We start from the raw sequence: 26,417 nt of genomic DNA on the forward strand, positions 1-26,417 counted from the left end.
AAATGCATAAAAATCATTCTCCTCATCTCAGAAGAAAAACACTATTGGGTAAGTTAAGGGATTGATTTTTAGGTCCCTAAATGTGTAGGATTCTGTTGGGAAAGGTGGGAAAAGATCAAAATTCCCATCATTAAAACTGAGTCGGGCAACCTTTAAGGATGACCACTATAGCCCGTAAAGTTGACATGGTAGTGGTGATGCCCATGGTCCTAGACTTGGATTATACTAAGGGGGTTTAAGGTTCAAGGACCTTCTCAGGGTCCTTGAAGACCATTACGGGTCGTGAACCCCAATTGGTCACCTCTTGACTTAGGAGTTTTAGGGGTCAGCTCCACGGAAAGGACTATGATCTGTGGTGCTCACCAAGAGCCGTGGTACCCTTTGTGAACTTTTTCCTTAACTCCTATATCTTTCATGGGACATATACATAGACCGTGAAGAAAAATACGGGTCATGGTTAGTTGAGTGGTCTTTGCTTGATAGGATTTTTAGGTCATTTAGAGTTAGTTCAGGCTTGGGAATTTAAGAGTGTTATAATATCTCCCCCTTGGGATTATTCATCCTCGAATGATGGCCAAGCTAGGAACTCACTCAATGAGCTAATGCAAATCAAGAATTTAGATACTCAAACATTCATTACTCAGACTCAAGAATACACATCATTTACTCAAACTCGAAATGAACATCAACTCAAGAATAGGAAAAAGAACCTTACCATCAATATCATCATTAGAGGGCACGAATAGATAAGGGAATTTAGCATTCATATCCTCTTCAGCTTCACATGTAGCCTCTTCAAAAAATTGATTTCGCCAATGAACTTTCACTGAAGTGACCTCTTTGATTCTCAACTTGCAAACTTGATGATAAGAATCTGAACTAGAATCTCCTCATAAGTCAAACTCTTTTTCACCCCAACGCTCTCAGTAGGAAAAATGAGTGAAGGATTTCCCAATCACTTTTTAAGCATGGAGATATAGAACACTGGTGGATAATATCTAATTCTAGCGGTAGTTCCAATTCATAGGCTATATTACCCACTATCTTTACAATCTGATAAGGACAAATATAACGCGGACTCAACTTTCCTTTCTTACCAAACCTCATAACTCCCTTCATGGATGAACTTTTAGATATACCCAGTCATTGACCTTAAACTCCAAGTCTCTTCTCCTAACAATAGTATAAGACTTCTGTCGGCTTTGAGCAGTATTTAGCCTTTGTTGGATGATCTTTACCTTCTCCATGGCTTGATACACCAAGTTTGTCCCAATCAAATCAACTTTACCAACCTCAAACTAACCGATCAGTGATCTATATCTCCACCCATAAAGATCCTCATATGGAGCCATTTTGATACTCAAATGGAAGCTGTTATTATATACAAACTCAATGAGCGGCAAGTGGTCATCCTAATAACCTTAGAAATAAATGACAAAAGATCTCTCAGCATATCATCAAGGATCTAAATGGTGCACTCTGCCTGACCATCTTTCTACGAATGAAAAGCAGTACTAAGGTTCACCTTCGAACTCAAACCTTTTTGAAATAAATTCCAAAACTGTGTCTGAGATGATGGACAAGGGAAATCCATGCTATCTGACTATCTCTCAAATATATAACCTTGCATAATCCTCTGCTGAGTCTGTAGTCTTTACGGGCAAGAAGTGGGCTGATTTTCTTATCTTGTCCACAATCACTCAAATCAAATTATATTGCTTACGAGATCGCGGTAAACATATGATGAATTCCATGTTGATCATATCCCATTTCCATTCTGGAATCTTAATGTTCTGAGCTATACCATAAATCTTTTGATGCTCAACTTTGACTTGTTGGCAATTTGGGCACTTGGACACAAACCTTTCTATCTCTCTCTTTATTCATTCTACCAATAGACTTCTCTCAAGTCATAGTACATCTTTGTAGAACCTGTATGGATAGAATACCAAGAGTTATGGGGATGTTCCATGATAATCTCTCGAATTCCATCAACACTTGAAACACACAACCTGCCCTGGTACCTCAACACTCCATCTCCCCCTTTGGCAAAATACATGACCTTCTGCTTATGAACATCCTTTTTTCAACGGAAATAACATGGGATCTTGGTCTTTCTTTTCCTTCACCTCAGCAATTAGAGATGATTCATCCCCATTCTGAACAATATAACCACCCTCACTAGAACCAATAAGCTGGACTCTCAACCGTGCAAGTCTATACACCTCTCTATCCAACTCTTTCTTTCCTTCCTCCATATGGATTGTGCTCCTCATAGATAACATGCTAAGAGTATTAGAGACTATGTTAGCTTTACCTGGGTGGGAGAGAATACTTATGTCATTATACTTGAGTAACTCAAGACATCTCCTCTGCCTCAGGTTCAACTCTTTCTGGCTAAACACATACTGTAAGCTCTTGTGATCAATAAACACATAACGTCAAATCTTAAGAGCAAATACTAAGGCTGCCAACTCAAGGTCGTGAGTTAGGTAGTTTCTCTCATGAATCTTAAGATGTCCGAAAGAATATGCAATAACCTTTCCTTTCTGCATCAATACACAACCCAATCCAACTCTGTATGCATCACAATAGATAACAAAACCATTTGTTCCCTTAGGTAAGGACAAAATTAGAGCAGTAGTCAGCCTCATTTTCAGATCTTGAAAACTCTTCTCACAAGCATCAAACCATTGGAACTTATCCTTATTCTAAGTCATCTTAGTCAATGGAGATGATATGGATAAAAAACCCTCAACAAACCTGTGATAGTCACCAACCAAACCCAAAAAACTCCTTATGTCAGTTGGAGATATGGGCCTAGGCTAGTTCTTTATAGCCTCAATCTTTTGCGAATAAATTCAAACACCTTTACCCGATACAACATAACCTAAGAATGCCACCAAAGCAAGCCAGAATTCACATTTTGAAAACTTGGCATATAATTCCTATCTTTGAGAGTCTGAAGAAAAATCTTGAGATAATTTGCATGCTTCTCCTCACTTTTGTAGAAGATCAAAATGTCATCAATAAACACAATCACAAACATGTCTAAGTACTATTTGAACACTCGATTCATCAAGTCTATAAATGTTGCAGGATCATTAGTCTAGCCAAAAGATATAACAAGGAATTTAAAGTGACCTTATCGAGTTCGGAAATCTATTTTTAGAATATCATACTCCCTCACTTTCAACTAATGATAGCCGAATATGAGGTCTATCTTTGAAAAATAAGTGTCACCCTAAAGCTGGTCAAAGAAATCATTTATCCTAGGGAGAGGATACTTATTCTTTATAATGACCTTGTTCAACTAACGATAGTTAATACACATTCGGAAGAAACCATCTTTCTTTCGCATGAATAGGACAGGAGTGCCCAAAGGTGAGACACTCGACCTAATGAATCCCTTATCTAAGAGATCTTTCAGCTGCTCTTTCAAATCTTTCAACTCGGCAAGAGCTATCCTATAAGGCAGAATAGAGATAAGTTGCATATTAGGAAGAACATCAATCCCAAAGTCAATTGCCCTTTCAAGAGAGACTCCAAGTAGTTCATCAAGGAAGACTTTGAGAAACTCATTAACTATAGAAACTGACTCAAGGGGTGGAGTCTCCACACTATCATCTCCAACTTGAACTATGTGGTAGATACAACCCTTGGAGATTTACGTTTTGGCCCTAAGGTATGAATTTAATTTACTAGGCATCGCTGGACTACCCTTCCATTCTATGACAGGTTCACTTAGAAACTAAAACTTCATAACTTAAGTTCTATAATTAATTGAGGCATTGCAAGTATATAGCCATTCCATGCCAAGAATAGCATCAAAATCAACCATGTCTAACTCAGCTTGATCATCCATGGTATCACTAAGATAGATAGACACAAAATAATCTCTATAGACCCTCTCAGCTAAAATAGACTCACCAATAGGAGTAGAAATGTTGAAAGTCTCAAGAAGACGCTCAGGAAGAATCTCAAACATATTAGCCATATAAGGGTTAATAAAATACAATGTGTCACCCAAATCAAGCAATGCGTAAACATCAAAAGTAAAGACTCGAAGCATACTAGTGACAACATCTGGCGAATTCTCCTGATCCTGGTGACTAGTAACCCTAAGTTGTGAAATTCTAGTGGCTCTGCGACTTCTGATCATACATGTGGCTGGGTGCAGGCGCACTTGCTGACGATGGAGTATAGTTAGAAGACTTTTTCTGAAAGAAGACATGTTTCCCTTACCTTGCTTCTACTCACTCTCTTGCCCAGATGATTTGGCTTTCTTTCTCAATAGTTCCTCTCTATCCTTCTTATTATCCTCCTTAACCTGCTAAGCATAAACCATAAGCCTGGAAATACCCATGCCCAAAATCAATAGTAAGGCCTTGCAGTCTATCTTCACATATTTTCCCAGGCCAGAGACAAACTTTCTCATCTTAGGTCTCATATCTGGGATTATCTCTAGAGCATATTTGGATAAACTTCAGACCATACTCCTTTATTATCAACCCTTCTTTTTTTAGATTCACAAACTCTTCAACCTTGGCTTCCCTCAATTCTCTGGGAAAGAAATGATCAAGGAAAGCACCCTCAAATTCATCCCAAATAGTAGGAACAACATCCTCATATCTGTCCTCCGCCCACTGGTAGTACTATATATTTTCCACATCCTTGAGCTAGTAAGAAACCAACTCGACTCCCTCAACCTCAGTAACATGCATCGCTTTCAGTATTTTCCACATCTCATCAATAAAGTTTTGGGGGTCGTCCTCAACCCTAGAACCCATGAAGACTGGTGGATTCATTCTTAGAAAATCTCGGATCCTCACTAAAGATGATGGCTCTTGAGAGCTAGAACTAGGAGCTAGTGAACTCTGGTTACTATTCCAGGCTGCTACCAACTAAGTGAGCATGGCAATAGCCCCTCTAAAATTTGCCTCTGAAGAGGGAATCGACTGTGTAGTAGGAAATTGGGGTTCTTCCATAGATTAGATAGGTTGACCCCTAGTTCTCACTCCAGAAAGTAGAGGAATCTCAGACTGCGGAACCTTAGTGCTGGCGGCGTTTCTCTGACTGGAGGTACATTTAGGAGGCATTATCTGCAAACACACAAATTAGGAAGAAACTTTTCAAAGTTAGACTCTTTCGCACAAACTTAAAATATGAAGAAGTGAAACAATTTCTAATATCATATAGCCTCTTGATTATAAGTGTGGAGCAAGACACACCTATAAGAAAGACCCTATCAGACATGGCTTCATAGATACCCTAGGGTTCTTGAACTCTAGAATCTAATACCAAATTTTTCAAGCCACGAGAGGATACCCTAGGTGTGGATGGTACTTGGAGACCATTACTAGCCCCAAACGAACCACTTATTTCAATCACTCACTCAAACACTCAAATGAATACTCAAGAAAATCAAATAATAACACTCAAGGAGGCCAACATCTCAACAAATCAATAAGGGGTAATTTAAAATCCAAGTCTATCTCATAAATCAAAGTCTCAAAATACTCAAGGTATAAAGTAGCTCAATCTCATAACTCAATACCTAAAATTAAGGTGTAAAATATACTTTAAATGTATCAGTCTAACTCAACTCTGACTCTGTCTATGAAGCCTCTATCAATTATCAAGAAGGTGACGGGACAAGCCCACGGCTACCTCAAAAGAAACTACTCATAAGAAATAACTGAAATAAATGTGATTCCACCAGAAGTAAGGAGGTCTCACCACTAACAAAAAGGAAGGGATCTTTTATGAAGCGCTTGTTATTAATCTTTAGAAATTGTATCTACATCATGAAATGATACAGGCCAAATGGCGCAGTACATGAAATGTATGAGCATGTAAAATAGCTGAAGGAAACATAATTCAGCATTCAAGAAAACTCAACTCGAAAGACTCAACTCAAGGAACTCAACTCAAAGGTAACTCAAACCAACTCATAATAGTAGCAATTTTATAGTAAACAAGCTTTGAAATAAGACTCCATGATATGCAACTCAACCCAATCAAACCATTCATTTTAAAGGAGTTTCTCTAACCAAAAACTATCACTTATGAGCTAGTGATGATACAAAGCTTGGCAATGTCATTGCCGCAATCATCCAATATCTTGATAGGGTAAAGGACGATCAACCTCATTAGATCCACAATCAATCAAACTCCATTATTTCGGGAATTGAGAGGCATATCCCCTATCCTACGCTGGCTACATTGTTAGTGGATTTGAGATATTATTTACTCTTACTTAAATTGATGCTTAATATACTCCCATAAGACTCAATATGCTCATATACTTAATCAATCATTATGATTAAATTAACTCATTTAGTCTCATTGGACTCTCTTTAAACTCATCTCATCTCAATCATCAATTCAATCTTTTAATTCTATGCTCAAATCATTTAGACTCAATGCTCATATTCTTTTAGACTCAATGCTCGTGCTCTTTCAAATAATAATCAAATATGCATAGACACAGTTTGAAAATCATAATTCGTTAAATGTATGAAAACTATTCTCCTCATCTCAAAATAAATGTATATAATGCAACAATCATCAACTCAGGCGGGGTCCATGGGAATGAAATCATGAACAAGGGCGACTACCATGGCCTAGGAAGCTCACCACAGTCTATGGTGACGCTCGTGGTCCTAGACTTAGATCATGCTAAGGGGGTTTAAGGTTCACAAACCTTCTCACAATCTGTGAAGACCAGTATGGGTTTGTGAACCCCGATCGTGGTCGCCTCTCGACTTAGGAGTTTTCGGGGTCAGCTCCATAGAAGGGACTATGGCCCATAGTGCTCACTACCAGTCGTGGTCCCCTTCATGTACTTTTCCCTTAACTCATATACCTTTCACAGGACATATCCATGAACTGTGAAGATCAATACAGGTTGTACTTACATACATCGTCTTTGCCTGATGGGATTTCCAAGTCGTTTAGAGTTAGTTTCGGCTAGGGACTTCAGGGGTGTTTCATAGATTTTATCAGAAGCTCATAATTCTTGATACATTATTTACCCAAGGGACATTAAGATGTGTCATGACCTATGGAAAGTCTATTGGTGGAATGAGATAAAGAAAGATATTGAGGAATTCATGGCTAAGTGTCTTAATTGCCAACAAGTTAACGTTGAACATTGAAGCCAAGAGGTATAACTCAAGATATTTGCATTCCTACTTGGAAGTGGGAGGATTTGAACATGGATTTTATCATAGGTTACCCGCATACACATCAAGATCATAATTCTATATGAGTGATTGCAGATTGGATGACTAAATTAACACATTTTCTACCAGTTAAGACTTTTTATTCAACTGAGGACTATGCTAAAATTTACATCTAGGAGTTGAGAAATTGCATAGGGTTTCATTATCCATTATCCATTATCTCATAAAGGAAATTCATTTCACATCCTAATTTTGGAAATCATTTCAAAAAGGCCTTGGTACTCAGGTTCAGCTTAGCACAACATTTTACCACAGACAGATATCAGGCTGAATAGCCATTTAGATCTTAGATGATATGTTGAGAGCTTTCATTATCAACTTTAAAGGTAATTGATATTATCAACTGCCTCTTATTGACAGGTCTTCTATATGGTGGTTTGAGGTTGGTGAAGTGGCTTTGATAGGGTCAGAATCATTTCATGAGGCCATGGAGAAAGTTCAGCTTATTAGAGACAGGTTGAGGATAGCTCAGATCAAATAGAAGTCGCATGCAGATGTAAGGAGAATAGAGCTTGGATTTTCTAGTGGTGATTGGTTATATTTAAAAGTTTCATTCATAAAAGTGAGGGATTTTCCAAGGATGAACTCTCCCAAATTCCACGGTTCAAAAGTGGATGAAGAACCTCAAGATTTCATTAATGAGGTGTATAAGGTGGTGTCTATTATGGGAGAGACTTCAGAAGAAAATATGGAGTTGGCAGCCTACCAACTCAAAGGGGTTGCCCTTGTGTGATATACTCAATGGAAGTCTGAGAGGGTTGATGGGGGTCCCATAGGTTGGGAAGATTTCAAACTTGTATTTCTTGATCGCTTTATCCCACTTGATTTAAGGGAAGAAATTATGAGGAATTCATTAATCTCAAGCAAGGAAACATGAGTGTGAGGGAGTATGCCCTCAAGTTCACCAACCTATCCAAGTATGCTACTTCTTTGGTTATTGATCCTTGTGCTCGAAGGGGCCAATTCATGTCTGGTGTATCTGACTTAGTTGCTAAATAATTTCAAAATGCTATGCTTGTGAGAGAAATGGACATATCTCAGCTCATGACATTTGTCGAATAAATTGAAGGAGAGAAACTTAAGGAGATAAGGATGGAGACTCCAAGAAGGCTCGATTTGAAGGTGGATTCTCAAATGCTAAGACCGGTGGTGGTAGTGATGGTTTTCAACAAGGCCAAAGATTCCAAAGCCAAAGGTTTGACAAGGATAGGGTTCCATACCCTAAGATTCAAGGTAGAGGTGTAAATTCTAGTGGTACTACTTTGCCCAAGTGTGCTAAGTGTGGGAAAAATCTTGGATGAAGGTGTTTGGTTAGAATGGGTGCTTTTTATGGATGTGGTAAGATGGGCCACAAACAATTCAAATGTCCAAATGTTGCTAATAGACATAGAGAAGGTCTTCCTCAAGGCCAAGTTGCTCAAGAAGGGCAACTGCAACAAGGTGACCAAGCGTTCAACGCAATAATCGGTTCTATGCCTTTCATGTTAGGCAAGATATGGAGTGATGAGGTTCGATAAGAAAAGTATGGTCCGTACTTTGACTTATGGAAATCATCAGAGACTCCCCAAGTTCATTCAGGCAGCTACGAGCTAGACATGACTCGTGTAACCAAGTATTATCCATACTCTGGACCGGTGGAAAGGACCAGATACCTCTTAGAATCACCTTATCAACCATGAGTCATGCCACAACTTGTGGTATCACGGTACGACCCATACAATGACCCTTGGACATTATTTTTTAGCAAATTAAAAGTATTATTCCAAGGGTATTTTCATGTTTCCTTATCTTCTAAGCCTGTACCATGATGTTTTAGCCTACCTAAGTGGGGTAAAAAGGGGGTTAGTTGATTTACCCTCCCCATTCACGCCAACACTCACAACCAAATTTAGTACGTTCTTAGTTCTCTCAAGCAAGAAATTAAGGTTCTTCACCTTCAAGCCTCAGTTGAATAATTTCATCAAGTGTGTTCATTTCAAATATGTGAGATTTCCAAATGAAAACCTCAGTTCTTCATATTTAAATACTATAGAATCTAGGGTTCTTATGATCAACATGGAATTTAATGCATTTTAGATTCTCTTTGTTATCAGTCTATAAATACATGTTTTTCCATAAAGTTTCAGTATATTTACTAACCCGTATTTTTCATGATCCCTCAAAACATGTTGTATCTTTTAAAATTCTAATATTGGAGTTTTCATGATTTACTTTATATTCAGTTTTTAGTCTATATGCAAGAGATTCTTTCAGATAAAGTGTATATTATATTAGTTTAAGTTTTGAGTATCCATGAGTTATTCAGATTATCAGTATTTTTCATATTATCAATATTAGTCAGTTATCAATAAAATATTCAGTTAGGAGTATTACTTAGCACCGAGCAGATATAGTGATTAAAGGCTCACTCATTAATTTAGGTTGAGACCTTTAGTAGAAATCTCTAATTCTAGTACTACGTGCCACCATAGGTTGTAAGGGTCACCCGTCAGTGTAATCTTGACACCTTAGTGTTTTTGGACATTAGTGTCTCTTACCAGGAAAGGTATAGAGTGCCCTCCTAGATGGGGTACATGTTGGACTCTATTTAGCTCAACAGAGTATGTCGGTTATTAGTATTTGTCACAATTTAGTTTTCAATTATTGCATTTACCTTGTACTCAGTTATTTCAGTTCAATATTTATCAGTTGCATGTTGATTTTCTTGGTCATTGCATTAGTTCCTATATTTTAATTTTGCATTTTAGATTTATCATATTCAAATTACAAGAATTGTGATGCATATCTCATATACTCAATATATTCAAAGTACTAACTGCATACCTCTTCGCGCTGTATTATTTTATAATATAGATCCAGATGCTCAATATCCAGCTCGCAATTAGTACAACTTCTAATCAGCTCAGTAGCAGTATTGGTGAGTACTCATCTTTTAAGGACAACCCCTATGTTATTTTCTTTATTTCGGTCATTTAATTTTCAGACAATTGGAGTTAGTTGAGGCTTTCAGACAGTCTATTAGACAGTAGTTTCCAACTTATGGATTTTTATAGGACGAATTCCATTTTGATTATCATGTTAAGATTTGTATTTCTTATACCATTTAGGCTCCACTTCTACATCATTTATTTTAGTTTATATGTACGAATCTTAGTTTCATGCCAAACCATGAATTAGCCTGGGATCACTTGTAACTCTAAGTATAGTGTTACAACTAGAAGATAATCTCGAGTCATGACAGATATAGTCCCAAACTCCCGCAATAGTCCCAAGTCCTTATCAATATCCCTGATCACATATATTAGTAGAACTCAATCCAAGGTTGATGCATGTTTCACCGCATTCTTGGCCTGATCAATTAGTATAATAAAGTTTGCTCTAATGACCATGGATGTGGAAGAGGGAACGACTAATGCGGATGGTTTAGCAGTATGGATGGGTATGGGCCTAGAAGTAGATCTTGGTGGAGTAGTAGATGTAGTTGTTGGCTCAGTTGAGAGTGGTGATATGATCAAAGGCATTCAGAGGTACCTCAGTGTGAATACCTTCTAACAATGGTATTTCCCTAACACATATAAGCACATGCCCACTCTTCTTTGTTTAATGATTCATCTCATTTTTTCTTTTTGTAATGTCCACTATATATAGTGCCTCAACCTTTGTGTCCTCTTGAGGAAGTGGACCAACACGAAAAATTGACATAGTTAAGTAATTAGACGGAATAAGGGCATTAATATGGCATTTTAAGTGGCCCTATCCTGCATATCCTCTCCCATAATATTTGCCATATTAATGAGGATCCTAGAGATTATGGTAGCTATGAGTATTTCTCTGTAAGTTGTGAAGGTATTGTAAACCTTTCTCGGGTAGAGTAATACCATGACCATATTCCACCAAAACTTGGCCTCAAATGTGAGGTCCCTCTTATAAATGATGGCTGAAGAGACAGTCAGAAAAACTGGGTATCCTGATAAATGGACCTGACTATGCGCATTTTTTGCTTCTTGTGGACATTATTTTGTCAAACTCCATTGTGTTCCTTGGACCTCTGTACTCCACCTAAAAATAGAACCTATTGGTTGTTGTAGTATTAAAGTCAATGGAAACCCCACAAACTATTACAAAATCAAGTGGTGCCTGCAATGGTTTTGGAAACTTCTATGGGGCTCTAGTATGGCCCTGGATAATGCAAATAACACTAGACATGGTTGGACATGAGGTCCTGGGAGGTACGGTGAACTATATACATGTCGGTGTTTGAAGCAAGTCTAGGATGGTCGAGTTATCTTTCAGCCCTTTAAGTTTGATCTGTTTCTCCTTAGGGAAGCTACAATACGGCTTGCCTCTTATCATATGCAAACCTACATTGTGGAGACACTTAGACCCTGGTATTTTAAATCGGGAGGTGGAATCAACTTCAAATTTTTTATGCACCTTCTATATTCTATATAACTCAACATTAGTAGTGCGTTGAGCGATTTCAGACCCCTCTCCGGACTCACTAGAAACTGAGCCACTACCTGAACCAGTGGGTGAAGAGCTATGCTATCATGAGCTCTCTGACATGGATTCCTATGAACCACTTTTGCTACCTCTGCAGGGACTGGTCTTTCCCAGGAAAGAAAGCAACCAGGTCTTTTTTCGACCCTTAAGAGCAAGGTCCGTCCCACTCTCTCATCTACACAATTGTCCGATCTCAGATGCTTTATCGGAGATTCCAGATTTGAAACGACAGACCCATCTAATTTATACTATAAAGGAGACATAGATGTCGATTGTATCAGTACCTTTGGCTTCTTGTACTTAGTTTGAGTGGTCATCTACTCCTCATTCGAGCCTTCAAACTCATCATACAGTCAAAACCTCTTCTAAGGATAATGCTTTATTGTCTCATATGATTACCTATTTTGGAGACATAACCTATCAAATACATTATTAGTATCCATTTGTATCGTGAGATGACAAAGAAATGCACCTTAAGGGTTCAAATCAAAGTTGTGATGTTACATAAATTATTTCTAAATGCATGGACCATAAATGTAAATGAGATCTATGATCCATAAAAATTATGTACGGGCCATACATTCCATCAATAGACCATATAATAAATCTATGATCCAAACTTTTTATCGTAATTAAACTTTGCCAAAAAAAGTTTCTATCGGATACCTTCTCTAAAGTTTTCTGTGGTGAGATTAATGGACCGCATATTAAATGTACAACCGTGAATTCCTCCATGAAATAGAATTCCTCATATTCAAGAACTTTTCTACGTTGTGGTTTATGGACCATAAAGTAAAAAAAAATTCTAAGAAGATAATGCTTTCTTGTCTCATTTTATTACCTATTGGGGAGACATAACCTATCAAACACATTATTAGTATCCATTTGTATCGTAAGATGACAAAAAAAATGCACCTTAAGGGTTCAAATCAACGTTGTGATGTTACAGAAATTATTTATAAGTGCTTGGACCATAAATGTAAATGAGATCTACGGTCCATAAAAATTACGTATGGACCATGCATTCCATCAATAGACCATGTAATAAATCTACTAGCCAAATTTTTTATCGTAATTAAACTTTGCCAAAAAAAAGTTCTATCGGATACCTTCTCTAAAGTTTTCTATGGTGAGACTAATGGACCACATATTAAATGTACAACCATGAATCCTTCCGTGAAATAGAATTTCTCATATTGAATTCTCTAAAATTTTCTGCGTTGACGTTTATGGACCATAAATTAATTTTCGATCGTGAATCCCATTGTGTATTAGAATATTTCAAACATAGTTCTCTCAAGTTTTTCAAAGTAGAATTTACGGAACGTATATCAATTGTATGGTCATAAATTCCTTTATGGATTCAAAAAAATTATTAATTTTAATTTTTAGGCTGATTATGGAGGAAGAATATCTTTTATGACTGTATATGAAATATACGATCCGTAGAAGATGTCTTCCCCAACTTATCAAGGAATTCAACATGACATGCTCAAGGATGTTTTTTGCATTTTAAGCATCGAAATCAAAGGGTCCTATGACACTTGCTTATCTTAGGATTACTTATCTTCTCTTAATTTTACCATTATTTCTTATAAGTTCTGAAAAATATATTATAAGCCAAGATCTACATTTAAAAAAAAAAAAAATCACAAACTTGTAAACGAAATTCTTCCTTTAAGGTAAACTTGGTATTTGAAATCAAAATTTCAAGTTGAAGTTCAAGTTTTGTTTAAATGCCATAAACAGACACAAACTTCAAATTGGAAGTCCAAATTAGATGGCCAAACGGGCCTTTAGTAAGCTAATCTCTGACCATGGTCCTCAAAATCGGCAACTAATCCACAAAACTGTTGCTGTCAATCTAGAAAGGCGATACGAAAACGAGAAGCAAAGTTATAGATGAGTCTATAAAGTTGCGATGGTTCCATGTCAATAAGATCACATGTACTTTTTTATCAGTAAGCAATAAAGTTCCATTGAAATCCACCAGGGAATTGTTGTTTTACAATTACAGTGTAGTTATTCAAAATAGCACCAAGCTTTCCTGCTCAGCACTAAAATGTAAGATTACAAAATAATTTAACATATATACACACCATGGTACAACAACTCTTGACGAATCCAATTGTGTGTGGCTTTAATGGGAAACAATAGCTCATCGAGTTCTTGAGGATATTGCGTCAAAGATTCTTACAGTTGATAAAAAGCATTACGAGGCTTAATTAATCAGCTTCTGTAGGTGCCTTTTGGTAAATGATTAATGTATTTGAACTTAGAGGATTGGCATGATATTGCCCATATACTGCATAAATTCCAACTGTAACAATGCTGAGAACAACAAATCTCACCCATGCTTCATAATGCAACTGCAAGAAAAGGAAATGGAAAAATGAGCTCGGGCTCCAATCATTTTAGTTTATTATATCCGATGATTTGTATTTGAACTATGTTTACGTTAATGAATGAAGCTTTGTAAACAAACCTGGGCAAAGAGAAAAATATTGATGAAGATGCAAACAGTAGGCAGAATGGGGACTCCTGGGCAAGAAAATCCTGGTGTACTAGTATAATCCTGTGAAGAACAAAGGAGAACCTGAAATTTAGAAAACAATGATATATACTGTTTGGAAAAATATAACCTGAAATGTAGAAACAATACTATATTCTGTTTGACAAAATATAACCTGAAATTTGGAAAACAGTGCATATAGGTAAAATATATGTTCTACTGATGGGCTAAAGTTGCTGCTTTTGCTCTTCCTAATATGATGTATGTATGAGGGTTGCAATGTCGTTTTACTATTGGACCCTGAAATGGATTAAAATTTGTGATAAAAGTCCTATTCACTGTTCCTTAGAAGTTTGTGAATTTTAGGGATGGCAATTGGAGCGGGTCAAAATTTTTATTTTCAAAAATTAAACGAGGCAGGAAGGTGGTAGGGCGGGGATAGAGTTACATAAATGGCTTTCAAGCTACTGAATGACAACACCATAGTACATGGGTAGTTCAGCTTCGTTCCCCGATGATGAATTAATTTTAAGTGATACTGAGAGTACACTAAAGTAATCTTAAAAGGATATTATTATGGTTTGTCATGAGTTCATCCTAAATGGCAAAGTGGATGGTACAGAGAGTATACTTTTCAATCTAAAATGGGAAGTCACTAGATTTCTTGGCCAAAATATAGATGTTGATGGTTGCTATTGGATAATCTACAAATTTAAGAACATTAGCAGCACGGAAACTATGCTCTTTCTTCTTTAGTTGTTTTAACTTTTTTTGCATTTGCAGTTACAAACATAGCTAAAAGTTAAGAATTTTGCGGGAAAAATGGTAATCTAATTATGATCTATATCACACATTAAGTTACGAGTTCAGTTGGTTGACTACCTAAACATTCACCTTGTTGGTGAGGGTTCGATTCCCCATCTTGTGATCCCCTACCCCATTTTTCCTTCCCCTATCCCCATTTTTTTAAAAAAAATAAAATGACTCATTTAGTAAAATAATCCACGTGAGAATTTTTACAAAATCAAAAATTTATTAACATTATAAAAGCACCATTACAAAAAAATCAACAAATAAGAAACTAGAAAATTACTAAAGCAAAAAAAAATTGAAGATCGCGTTAAAATGATTATAAATCAAAAGAAATTTATTTATTTTTTTGATAACGAAAACAAAGAATATGTAAATAGGGGCTAAACAGGGTAGGGCGGAGCTGAATCTAAACAGGTGTTAGGGCAGACAACTAAACGGGGTAGGGCAGGGGAAAAGTTTAGCAGGGGAAGACTTAACCCGCCCCACCCCGCTGCCATCCCTATTTGTGATGTATGCAAAGCATCTAAGTCTCCCATTTCTCAATCAAATACATTTTCATTTCCTTCCACTTCTGTGTTTTTTCAGGGAATTTTCTAATGAATTGAATTTGGTGAGATAGCTTGTTTGGAAGTAACTTTGAAACTCTGGAGGGGAACTTGATGTGCATTTTCTAAAGCAAACAAAAATTTTAGAAACACAAGTTAAGCATAAAAAAAATTAAAACGCCGTACAAAGAACACGGTAGCTGTGAATATATTGGCTACGAGACTACTAACTTTTTAGCTATTCAAAAATTCACAAATATAAGATCGTGCTGGATAAGCTAAAGTGTTCCACCTAAACAGATTGAGAAAGAATAGCTTGGACTTACATCCTCAAAAGTCATATTCCTCTCCCACCACACGTATTAAGCATACGTTTATGGAGGACCAACATGTATTTACTGATCAGAAGTCAGCAGTAGAACATTGGCCAAAAAAAGGTTTCGCTGCTTAATTGCAAGTTTAGCAAAAAGGTAACATGGCATTTTTTAACAAAAGATTGAATCCAAAATATTGTATTTTATCCATTAATAATTCATTGTTGGTCCAAATCATAAAATGCAGCATGCTGTAAAATTTCCCCAAGAATTAATCCAGAGTATGTCTAACTTTCCACTAATTAGATCCTGAGATATCTGTGTCAGAGAATAATTTCATGCTGCCATAAAATGTTCACATTCAGTTTTCTTACCTTAAGGATACCTTAATTACCGGTTCAAGTAAACATCCTGATCTATGGTCTTAGGATTCTCAATGCAAAAAACTGGAACAACTTACTTGACGGAAATGAAGAGCAGCAGTTGCGAAGATTGCAATAACTACAGCTACTATCAAGAATATAAATGAAGCACCGAAACGGTAAAAGACTCCTGCAGCAAACCCGCAACAGACAACGGTAATGAGGTATAGGAGACCTTCTTCCCTGCTAGAAATAGACTTCCCAAACACCTGACGGGAAGTATTATCCTTCCAGCGAAGAGTCACAACACATGCTGAAACAACAGAATATCCTGTCTGAAACAGACCAGCATCCACGTAAGTTATACGAAATCTTATATTAGTCAGATATAGTATGTAGACATTCAAGAAACAGGTCATGTTAACCATCTTTCAATAGAACTACCTTTTTTCTTCTAAAATCAAGTGTAAACTACATAACATCACTCATCCTAAAGTACCCACAAGGAAAAAAAGTATCACTCATTATAAATAGAAAGGATTTTTTTGGGGTTTGCTGAGTGATAAACAGAAAGTTTTTTTCGACTTAAGTTTTCTCTCCCCTCTCCATGCATACAGAGTTTTGAAAGTGATTGCTGCATCACTTAGAGAGACCATTTAATGCGACACAAAGGTGCCTTTTTTTTTTATCAGATGAGGTGAGGAAAGCAAGTGCTCCATCACTTCCTTTTCTTCTTCTTTTTACAATTAACAAGAAGGAAAAAAACATATCCACTAAATTTGGAAGTTGAATGAGATCTCGTAACAAGAATTGACCCAGCAATCAGGTCTTCTTCCAATCTGTCTAGGTGCTTTAATTTTTGTGACTGATTTACAGGAATATTGGAAAAAGAGATGTAAACCTGAGACCTGTTCTGAGTTAGCATAGTTATCAAATTTACGAGGATTTCCTATTTATTTTCATGTGTCATGTTATATTTTGGTATTTGTTTCATAATGTGTGTTTCTTGCTTCATTCCAAAAGCCCAAGGAACCTTCTCACCTTTTTATGCTTTTCATTTCTCTTATTTAATATGTAAAGATATTATTTTCATTTATCATAGCACGCATCCTCTTGAGTAAAGGGTGTATATTCATGCGCATTTCCTTTTCGAAAGCACTGTGAGCAAGAGTGCCAAAACATATTTTCGGGAATGAGACTCTTTTTAAGTATAAAACTTAGTAATCACTATATGATTCATTCACCTCAGAACATATAGCCATTTAACATACACAAGAAGAGCTCTGGTATAAACCATACAGATAAAAGAAAAAGAATATACCAGGGTTCCTACTGAGAGAATGTGCGAGAGAATGTGCACATTAAAAAATCCTGCTAAGACAATGGCAACAATTCCAACCCAAATTTGTGAATTAACAGGTGTGTGTCGCATTTGATGTACTTCACCAAACAGTGGTGGCAACAAACCGTCTCTTCCAAGGCCAAGATATAGACGGGACTGTTCATAAAAAAAAAATCATCTCTTATGGAACAAATCCGTAACTTGTTTAATGACATCAGCATCTTGACATAAAAGCAGTGTACCTGTACATAAAGCCCAACCAGGAGAGTGGTAGTAAGTCCAGCAATAGCACCAATGCTGATTAATACAGACACATATTGCAAGCCCTTTGATGTAAAAGCTTCGGCCAAGGGAGCATCCCCCCCAAGGGACTTGTATGGAAGCATCCCAGTGAGCACCAAGCAGACTCCAACATAAAATGCAACACAAATAAGCAGGCTCCCAATTATGCCCAACGGCAAGTCTCTCTGATTACCAGGTTCATCATCAAACATATCAGTAAGTACAGAAAAAAGGGAATGATGATAATCACTAGATACTTTTTAAAAGACGGTTGCGAGAAGGGTATCATATCAATCAGTCTTACTTGTGGGCTCTTAGACTCTTCCGCAGAATTAGCAACTGCATCAAACCCAACATATGCAAAGAATACTACAGTTGCTCCAGTCAGTACAGATTCAAAACCATTAGGGGCAAACGGACTCCAATTTGAAACATCAACCTCAAAAGCTCCAACAATGATGATAAAAATAACAATGACTACCTGCAGCGAAATTGTCTCTCGATCAGAGATCAGCATGTCATTTTATGTCAATTCTAAAAGAATGAATCATTCAACTATTGTGCTTCACAAATTTTTCCAAAACAAAGGAAAATAATATTATGACGACGGCATATCTTGTTAAGGAAGTCCACAGTACCGGCACACATGAATGGCCTGATAAATAACAAATGAAACATCACCAACTTAAAATTTATTATAAAGTTCTGGGATTTTGGGAGACCTGCTACTGATGTAACTCATAACAGATATTCGGAATTTTTCAGTAGAAAAAGATGAGCTACTACCAATTCTTTAGCTTCTCCCCATATTTTCAGATTACTTTACCTTTACGGTTTTTTTAAGAAGAGATTTTTGAACTGTTAAGAAAAATTTTACCATTATGTTTATAATATTTTCCTTTTATCTTATCAAATTTCAAATTATGTTGGCATCTTTTAGATAAAAAAAAAATTATACCCTATCATTATCACTTCAATTTGGTTTGATTTTTATTTGCTTTTCTATTAGATATGATTTTATTTGTGGGAAGAGTTCTAACTTGTTAAACACATTCTATGGTATATGTACTCAAATCAGACAGGACTTGATTTCTGTCTTTTCCCCTTTTTCATTTCCTGCCTGCTCTTAAATTTCACTCTTGTCCCTTTTCTCATTTTTTCCTCTCCATTTTCCTCATTATCAAATAAGATGAAGGATTTTCCCTTTTTTTTTCATACTACGACATTGACTAATCCCATAAATGATTAGTCGAGATAGAAAGGTGGTTTCCCAGACAGAGATCCACGGTTCACACGCCTATTAATGAATAAAAAGTGCTGACCTCTCCCTCTTAACTCTCTACCTCATCATGTTTCTTGTCTTATTTTTAGTGTCACATCCCAAAAGAAAAAGAAAACCATGAATAGATGGACAAATGACAAGGAGGAATTACATGCATATTATAATACGCACATTATAAATCATTTATGTTTATCGATTTCAGCGAGTATCAAACACAACTAGTCCAATTATTTTAAACTACATACTTGTCAAGAAGGATCTTTTGGAAAATCAATGTTGACCGACCTCCGATCATTGTTGACTATTTTAGACCGCCCACTCTTTTACTATCAGATTCCCCATCTCCCTATCTCCCATTCCATAATCATATTTTCATGTGGCTAAGTCTACTACAGTTTTTGTGAGAAATATTGGATAAGAATATTATTGAATTGTGTATCTACATTATTACACAGACACCTAATTTATAGACACTATAAATACAATTCTTTACCAAGTAGGATACTACATACAATTCTTGTTCTTATTCCTATTCTAAGTAGGATTGTATATACATATTCTTATTCTACCACTCCCCCTCAAGCTGATGCATACAAATCATATGTACCTAGCTTGTTACAAATGTAATTAATATAAGGATCGATGAGGGACTTAGTGAAAATATTTGCAAGATGATCACTTGACTTCACAAATTTTGTAACAATACCTCTTGGGAGTATCTTTTCTCTGACAAAGTGACAATCAATTTCAATGTGCTTAGTCCTCTCATGAAACACTGGATTTGATGCGATATAAAGGACCGCTTGATTATTGTGTGACCGAGTTCTCCAAATTTTAGTTCTCTCAGCAATTGTTTGATCCAAACTAACTCACAAGTTGCCACAGCCATTGCTCGATATTCTTCTTATGCACTAGATCGAGCAACCACACTCTGTTTCTTACTCTTCTATGATATCCTACTAAAACACAATATCCGGTGGTAGAATGTCTATCAAAGGATGATCCTACCCAATCAGCATTTGTATATCTAGTGATATGCTCATGGCCTTGATCCTCGAAGAGTAGTCCTCTACTGAGAGCTAACTTAATATATTGCAAAATACGAACAACTGCATCCTAGTGACTATCACAAGGGGGAATTCATGAACCGACTTACAACACTCACAGAAAAAGAGATGGCAGGTCTAGTCACTGTGAGATAATGCAACTTTCCAACCAGCCATCTATACCTTTCAGGATTACTGAGTGGCTCATCTGTCCTAGAAGGAATTTAACATTCAAATCCACAGGAGTGTCAATGGGTCTACATCCCATCATTCCTATATGTTCAAGAATGTCTAAAGCATACTTGCATTGAGATATCACAATACTTGATCTAGACAGAGCAACCTCAATACCAAGAAAATACTTCAGTCTGTCGAGATCTTTAGTCTGGAAATACTGAGAAGGATGTGGCTCAAATTAGTGATACCATTTTGATCATTGCCGATGATAACAATATCATCAATGTAAACAACCAAATAAATACACAGATTTGGTGTAGAATGTTGATAAAACACAAGGTGATCAGCTCCGCTATGAGTCATGCCAATCTTCTAAATTATTGTGCTGAACTTCCCAAATCAGGCTCTAGGAGAATGTTTCAGACCATAGAGTAACCTATGCAATCGACATACAAGGGTACTAGACTCTCCCTGAGTAATAAAACTAGGTGATTGCTTCATATAGACTTCTTCCTCAAGATCACCATACAGACAAGCATTCTTAATGTCCAACTAGTGAAAAGACCAATAACGAGCGACAGTCATAGATAGAAAAAGACATATGCTATTATAGTCACGGGAGAAAAAATATCACTATAATCTAGCCCAAATATTTGAGTATACCCTTTGGCAAAAGGGTGAACCTTAAGCCGATCAACTTGTCCATCTAGACCAATTTTGACTGCATAAACCCAACGGCAACCAATAGTAGATTTACCTGCAGGAAGGGAGACAAGCTCTCAAGTACCACTCGTATGTAAAGCAGACATCTCATCAACCATAACATGCCTCCAACCAGGATGAGAAAGTGCTTTACCTGTAGTCTTAGGAATGGAAATAGAGGACAAACATGATACAAAAGCCTAATGGGGTGATGATAGATGATGATAACTCAAGAAAGTATAATGTGGGTTAGCATTTCGAGTGGATCGTATACCTTTTTGAAGTGCAATCGCTTGGCTAGGAGGAGGCAAGTCCACAGTAAGAGCAGGGTTTGGCACAGGACATGAATCATCTAGGAAAAGTGTTGGGCGACAGTGTAGTCAAAGGCGAGCGCTTTAATCGCGCTTAAGCCCTGAAGCAAGGCTCAAAACGTGTTGAGCGTTTTGCCTCGCTCTAAGGCAAACTTTTCCTTGCCAATGAACCTCTTCTAAAGAAGTGACACTAAACAATTGATATTTCACTTTAACATAGTTGTTTTTCAATTTTTTTGGTCATATATTTGTCATTCATATTTATAATTATTAGTCTTAGACTAAACATATGTATTTGTATCTTTTTGTCCCTTTGCACCTTTTTCATTAAAGTTCATGCTTTATTTGCGCTTTGAGCTTAAAGCCCCAACAGACCTTAGAGTTTTTTTGCGCTTTTTGCCTTTGATTACACTGCTGGGCGCGGACAATGATGATAAGTCAGGAGTGGTGGGCTGGGGGCACTACAACTGGAGATGTAGAAGTAATTGTAGATACCTCAAAAGTCAGTACAGGTAAGACTTGAGGTATAGGTAAGACCTTAGAGACATTAGGATGATCAGAAGATGTATAGTAAGGTTGAGATTCAAAGAATGTGACATTGGCGGACATAAAGTATCGACGAAGCAGTGTTTTGGACAACAAAAGGTGACAAAAGGCGATAAGGGTTTGCCTTGCGGCGAGGCTCTCGCCTTTTCGAAGTGCAACGCCAATTAATACCAAAAAAATAAATTATTTAATTGCATATATAAATAATCAAAATCCCAATAGCAATAACATATTAGCAAATATTTCAATTCAAAACTGAAAATAGATAGTACATGCTAAAAGTTTAGAACTTGAGTGAAAAAAATAGAACAAAAGTCAACAGTTAGAAAAGAATAGAGGTAGAAGTAACTCTAAAGTCTGAAGAAGAAAAAGGAAAAAGAAATAGAGGAAGAAGAAATTAGAAGAAGAAAAGAAGAAATCGTATTGGTGGGACTTTGGAGTCGCCAGAAAAGTCTTGCTGGTAGCCGGAAAAATCTAGTCGAGTCGACTAGTTGGAATCACAGTCTACGAGTTCAACTGTGCAAATTTGGAAAGAAAACCCTAAAATTACCTTTGAACTTTAAAACCCTAAATTGGTTGCTTTTTTTAAGCAAATACAAAAGACGATGCCTTTCTTGCCTTTGTCGCCTCTCGCCATTGACGAAGAGGCAATCGCCTTTCACAACACTGCGACAAAGATTAGGTGAATAACAACGATACCCTTTTTGAACTCGAGAGTAACCAAGAAAGACACATTTTAGAGCACGAGGGCTAATTTATCTTTACCTAGGGCCAAGTTATGAACAAAGCATGTGCTCCCAAAGACACGAGGGGGGATAGAGTAGAGATGAGAGTGAGGAAACAGTATGAAATGTGGAACCTGATTCTAAATAGAAGATGGGGCAGTCTACTAATTAGATAACAAGATTCTAGGACTGCATCACCCCAAAAACGCAGCGGAACATGGGATTCAATGAGAAGAGTGCGAGCAGTCTCAATGAGATGCATCTTCTTCCTTTATGCTACACCATTCTCCTGAGAGGTGTCCAGACAAGATGTTCGGTGAATTAATTCATTGGTGAGTCATCAACCTGGCACTGATACCATGTAACGATATGGCACCTGGTTCTAACTCAACCTCAAAAGCTAGTTCATGATAGGAGATTTGTCCAAGTCTCTACCAATGTGGGACTTCTTAACACTCCTCCACACGCCCAGACTTCAACTAGAGCATGAACACTTATAAATGGGGGCTCAACATCGATGAACAACAAATTGGAATGGGCCTGGCTCTGATACCATGTGAGAAATATTTGAGAAGAATATTATTGAATATTAAATTGATTGCTACTCTAGGACTCAACATATTAGAACCACAACTGAAACATCAAGTAGCAGTGCTGATGCCATTTCCTCCTTCATGACAGCAGATTATCTGATTGTAGTGGAATTCAATTTTTTCTAGATAAGGTAAATAATTTATTAATCTGGAAAAAAACTCCCGTATAGAAGTTGTGCACATGAAAGCAGAGGACCTGTATAAAAACATGGTTCTCTACAAATGATACCCAACCTTCTATACAGATATAAAAACTTTATGGGGGAAGCAAAAACTATCTAACAAGAGCAATTTCTTTTTTATAAAGAACCATTTTCCATCCCCTCAAAAGCTTTCCTATTTCTTCCTTTCTATAGGATTCACATGATGGCCAGCAGGGTAACATCCCATGCCCTGTGTTTCCTTTTCCTTCTTCTAAAGGACCAACTATGCAACTCGTCATTCAGTTGAACATGGCATCACCGAGCTACACACTGAACTAGTTCAAAACAATCCACCATAGGCATGTAGCCACTTGGCAATGTAATAAGAAGTGATCCACATCTTTTTCTTAGCATCTATACATAAAACACTAGCAAATATATGTAGCTATCCTCTTCTTCAGATTACGAGAGAACTTAAATCTCCTTAGCTTTAGTTAACTAATTTTTGAACTTGCATAGGCAATGTTTACACTAACTTAAGAACCTACACTTTGATATCAGAAGAACCTTTTACCAAAATGATAATCAATCACCAAGAAGAACAAACTCACCTATTATGCCAAATAACAAAGGACAAAGAGTAGATGGCAAGATCACCTTAGTCATTGTCATCACTGAATTTAATATAGAAGATTCTCCAACACCTCGACAAAGAACAATAGTCAGAAGCACTAGGAGAATTGGAGCTAATAAATTAAATGAAAATGCTCCATATATTTCTTCACTGCCATGTCCAACCCAACTTGGGATGTTGTTCTTGAGGAAGGGAATGAGCTCTAGTGCAGTAATCACATAACTTGCTAAACTGCGAGCTATGCTAGCTGCACCAATATGATAATCAAGCATCAACTGTGAAAATACAAGGAAAGCAATAATCTCGTTGAAAGCTGTATAAGCATATAAGTATGCTCCCCCAACAACGGCTGGAAAGCGTGAAGCTAACTCAGCATAACAGAGAGCATTGAGCACGCAAGATCCTCCTGCAATTATGAAGCTGACAGTGACTCCTGTACTAGAAAATATAAACCGTCATTAATGAAAAATTAATAACACATTCATACTATGGAAGAAAAATAGCGCACAATGGAAGAAACAGATCTATAAAGGCAATACCTATTAGTTAGGACTATGCTTTAGTCATGTACTCATGTTAGTACGTTTACCATAAATCTTATGTTTTTAGGAGTCTTTTTACCCCTATCTAAGATTTATATGACAATGGAAAATGTAAAAACATCTAGTACTTACTAATATTATTATAGTTAGTAGTACTAATATATGGATTAGCAGTAATAGGTTCATTGCAAAGTCACTCAACAAATTTGGACCATGTTTTCAACATTATGGGAACTACCTGAATAATGCCAAAAAAACACCCTGGAGTTATTGCAAAGCAGGAGCTGGAAAGTACTTTGTAAAAAGGTGCCATACAGTGAACAGTATGGAAAGAAAGTAACCTTAGAATTTTATTAAGGCAAAAAGAAAATGTAATTAGCCTTAAGAATAGATCTTTTTCGTTTCTAAATTTTTGGAGTAATCAGATCTTTTTACAAGACGTTGCTGACATTATCAACATTAGTGCATTGCACAAACTGTAAAGCTCTTTCACCAGAACAATCTTCATGCTGCTTTGTTTCTAATAAAAGAACTTTAGTTATACACCCCCACATTTTCAAATATTTCAAATTAGGTTTATAATCTTTCCACAATCATAAGGTGTTTTTCCAGTTTTTTCACGAGGAATCCTACTTTGCAAGAGACATGCAACTAATACCAAATTGAAGGTCATTTACACGCGTTCCATATTACTAATGCATCCTCTCACTTTTGATAAAATTTAATCAAGTGTCATGACACATTCTCATTTGCTCTTACTTTCTAAATTCTTCGCCGCCTCTCACCTTCTTAAATTGAAGAATTATGTCTTCATAAGACATATCAATCATTGAGTGATTATCACCTCTTTTTATAGAGAAACTTAATCCCAACAAACATTTAACATGAAATAGTGTCCAGCGGACTCAAGCATTACTTATACTTAATTATCAATAAATAATACATTTATTGTTCTAATTTCCCTTGTTTCTCTAAGATTTAATATTAATTTTTAATTAAAAATAAATTAATCTAGTCCGTTTTAGATGCCACAGTTATTCAAATTGACTTTCTATATTGCAAGCTGACCTGGACCAGCATCGTGGGCGACGGTGCCGGTAATGACAAAGATTCCGGCGCCAATAGATGCTCCAATACCGAGAAGAAGAAGATCAAAGAGACCGAGACGACGGACAAGACCTTCGCCGGAGGCAGCACGGATAGTGGTCTCCGACGGCGAAGCCAGTGGTTTGGACCGGAGCGCCGATGACCAGAAGTGAGAAAACCATGACGGAGCCGAAGGTGAGGAAGAAGATTCAGAGCGTTCCCGAGTACTCATTTGAATTTCCGATTCTCTCCTCATTAGCAACAACAGCAGCTTAAATTAGGACACGAGAGTAATTGAAATTTGGCTTAATTATTACCATAGTAATTACACAATCTAGCAATTATGATGATTTGTTTATTTTTGATAGTATAATTTTAATAAAGTTGTATTAAATTTTAAAAATAAAAATTAAATTTTTAAATTATAAATTTAAATTAGACAAATAAGGATCTTTATAAATGATATTAAATTAAATATGAATTAATAAACATATGTTCTTAACCAATATTATAAAAAAATAATTTATTTATATTTTTTAAATTAGTATATTTTAAATAACTTAATCAAATAAACTAAAAGTATAAATTTTTTATGAACATCGTGAAATGTATGTTTGACAAAAATGTTAATATTATAAATATAATGTCATAAAATTATTAAAATATTTGGAAAAAAAATAATCTATCAAGTTTAACTAAAAAATAAATGT

At 36.4% G+C, this 26,417-nt stretch overlaps 1 protein-coding gene across 1 annotated transcript; it reads right to left on the reverse strand.

Moving 5' to 3' along the window:
* Positions 1-13,698: 13,698 nt before the first annotated feature.
* LOC129876176 (cationic amino acid transporter 9, chloroplastic) lies at positions 13,699-25,970 on the reverse strand. The gene is made up of 8 exons (XM_055951525.1): positions 25,690-25,970; positions 24,103-24,512; positions 18,225-18,401; positions 17,881-18,105; positions 17,618-17,794; positions 16,395-16,631; positions 14,236-14,325; positions 13,699-14,119 (listed from the first exon to the last, which is right to left on the reverse strand). Exons 1-8 carry the CDS (start codon positions 25,961-25,963, stop codon positions 13,976-13,978), a joined length of 1,734 nt encoding a protein of 577 aa, XP_055807500.1. The 5' UTR covers positions 25,964-25,970; the 3' UTR covers positions 13,699-13,975.
* Between the last annotated feature and the right edge of the window lie 447 nt (positions 25,971-26,417).

This window comes from Solanum dulcamara, chromosome 12 (genome assembly GCF_947179165.1).
Source record: "Solanum dulcamara chromosome 12, daSolDulc1.2, whole genome shotgun sequence".
Lineage (NCBI taxonomy): Eukaryota > Viridiplantae > Streptophyta > Magnoliopsida > Solanales > Solanaceae > Solanum > Solanum dulcamara.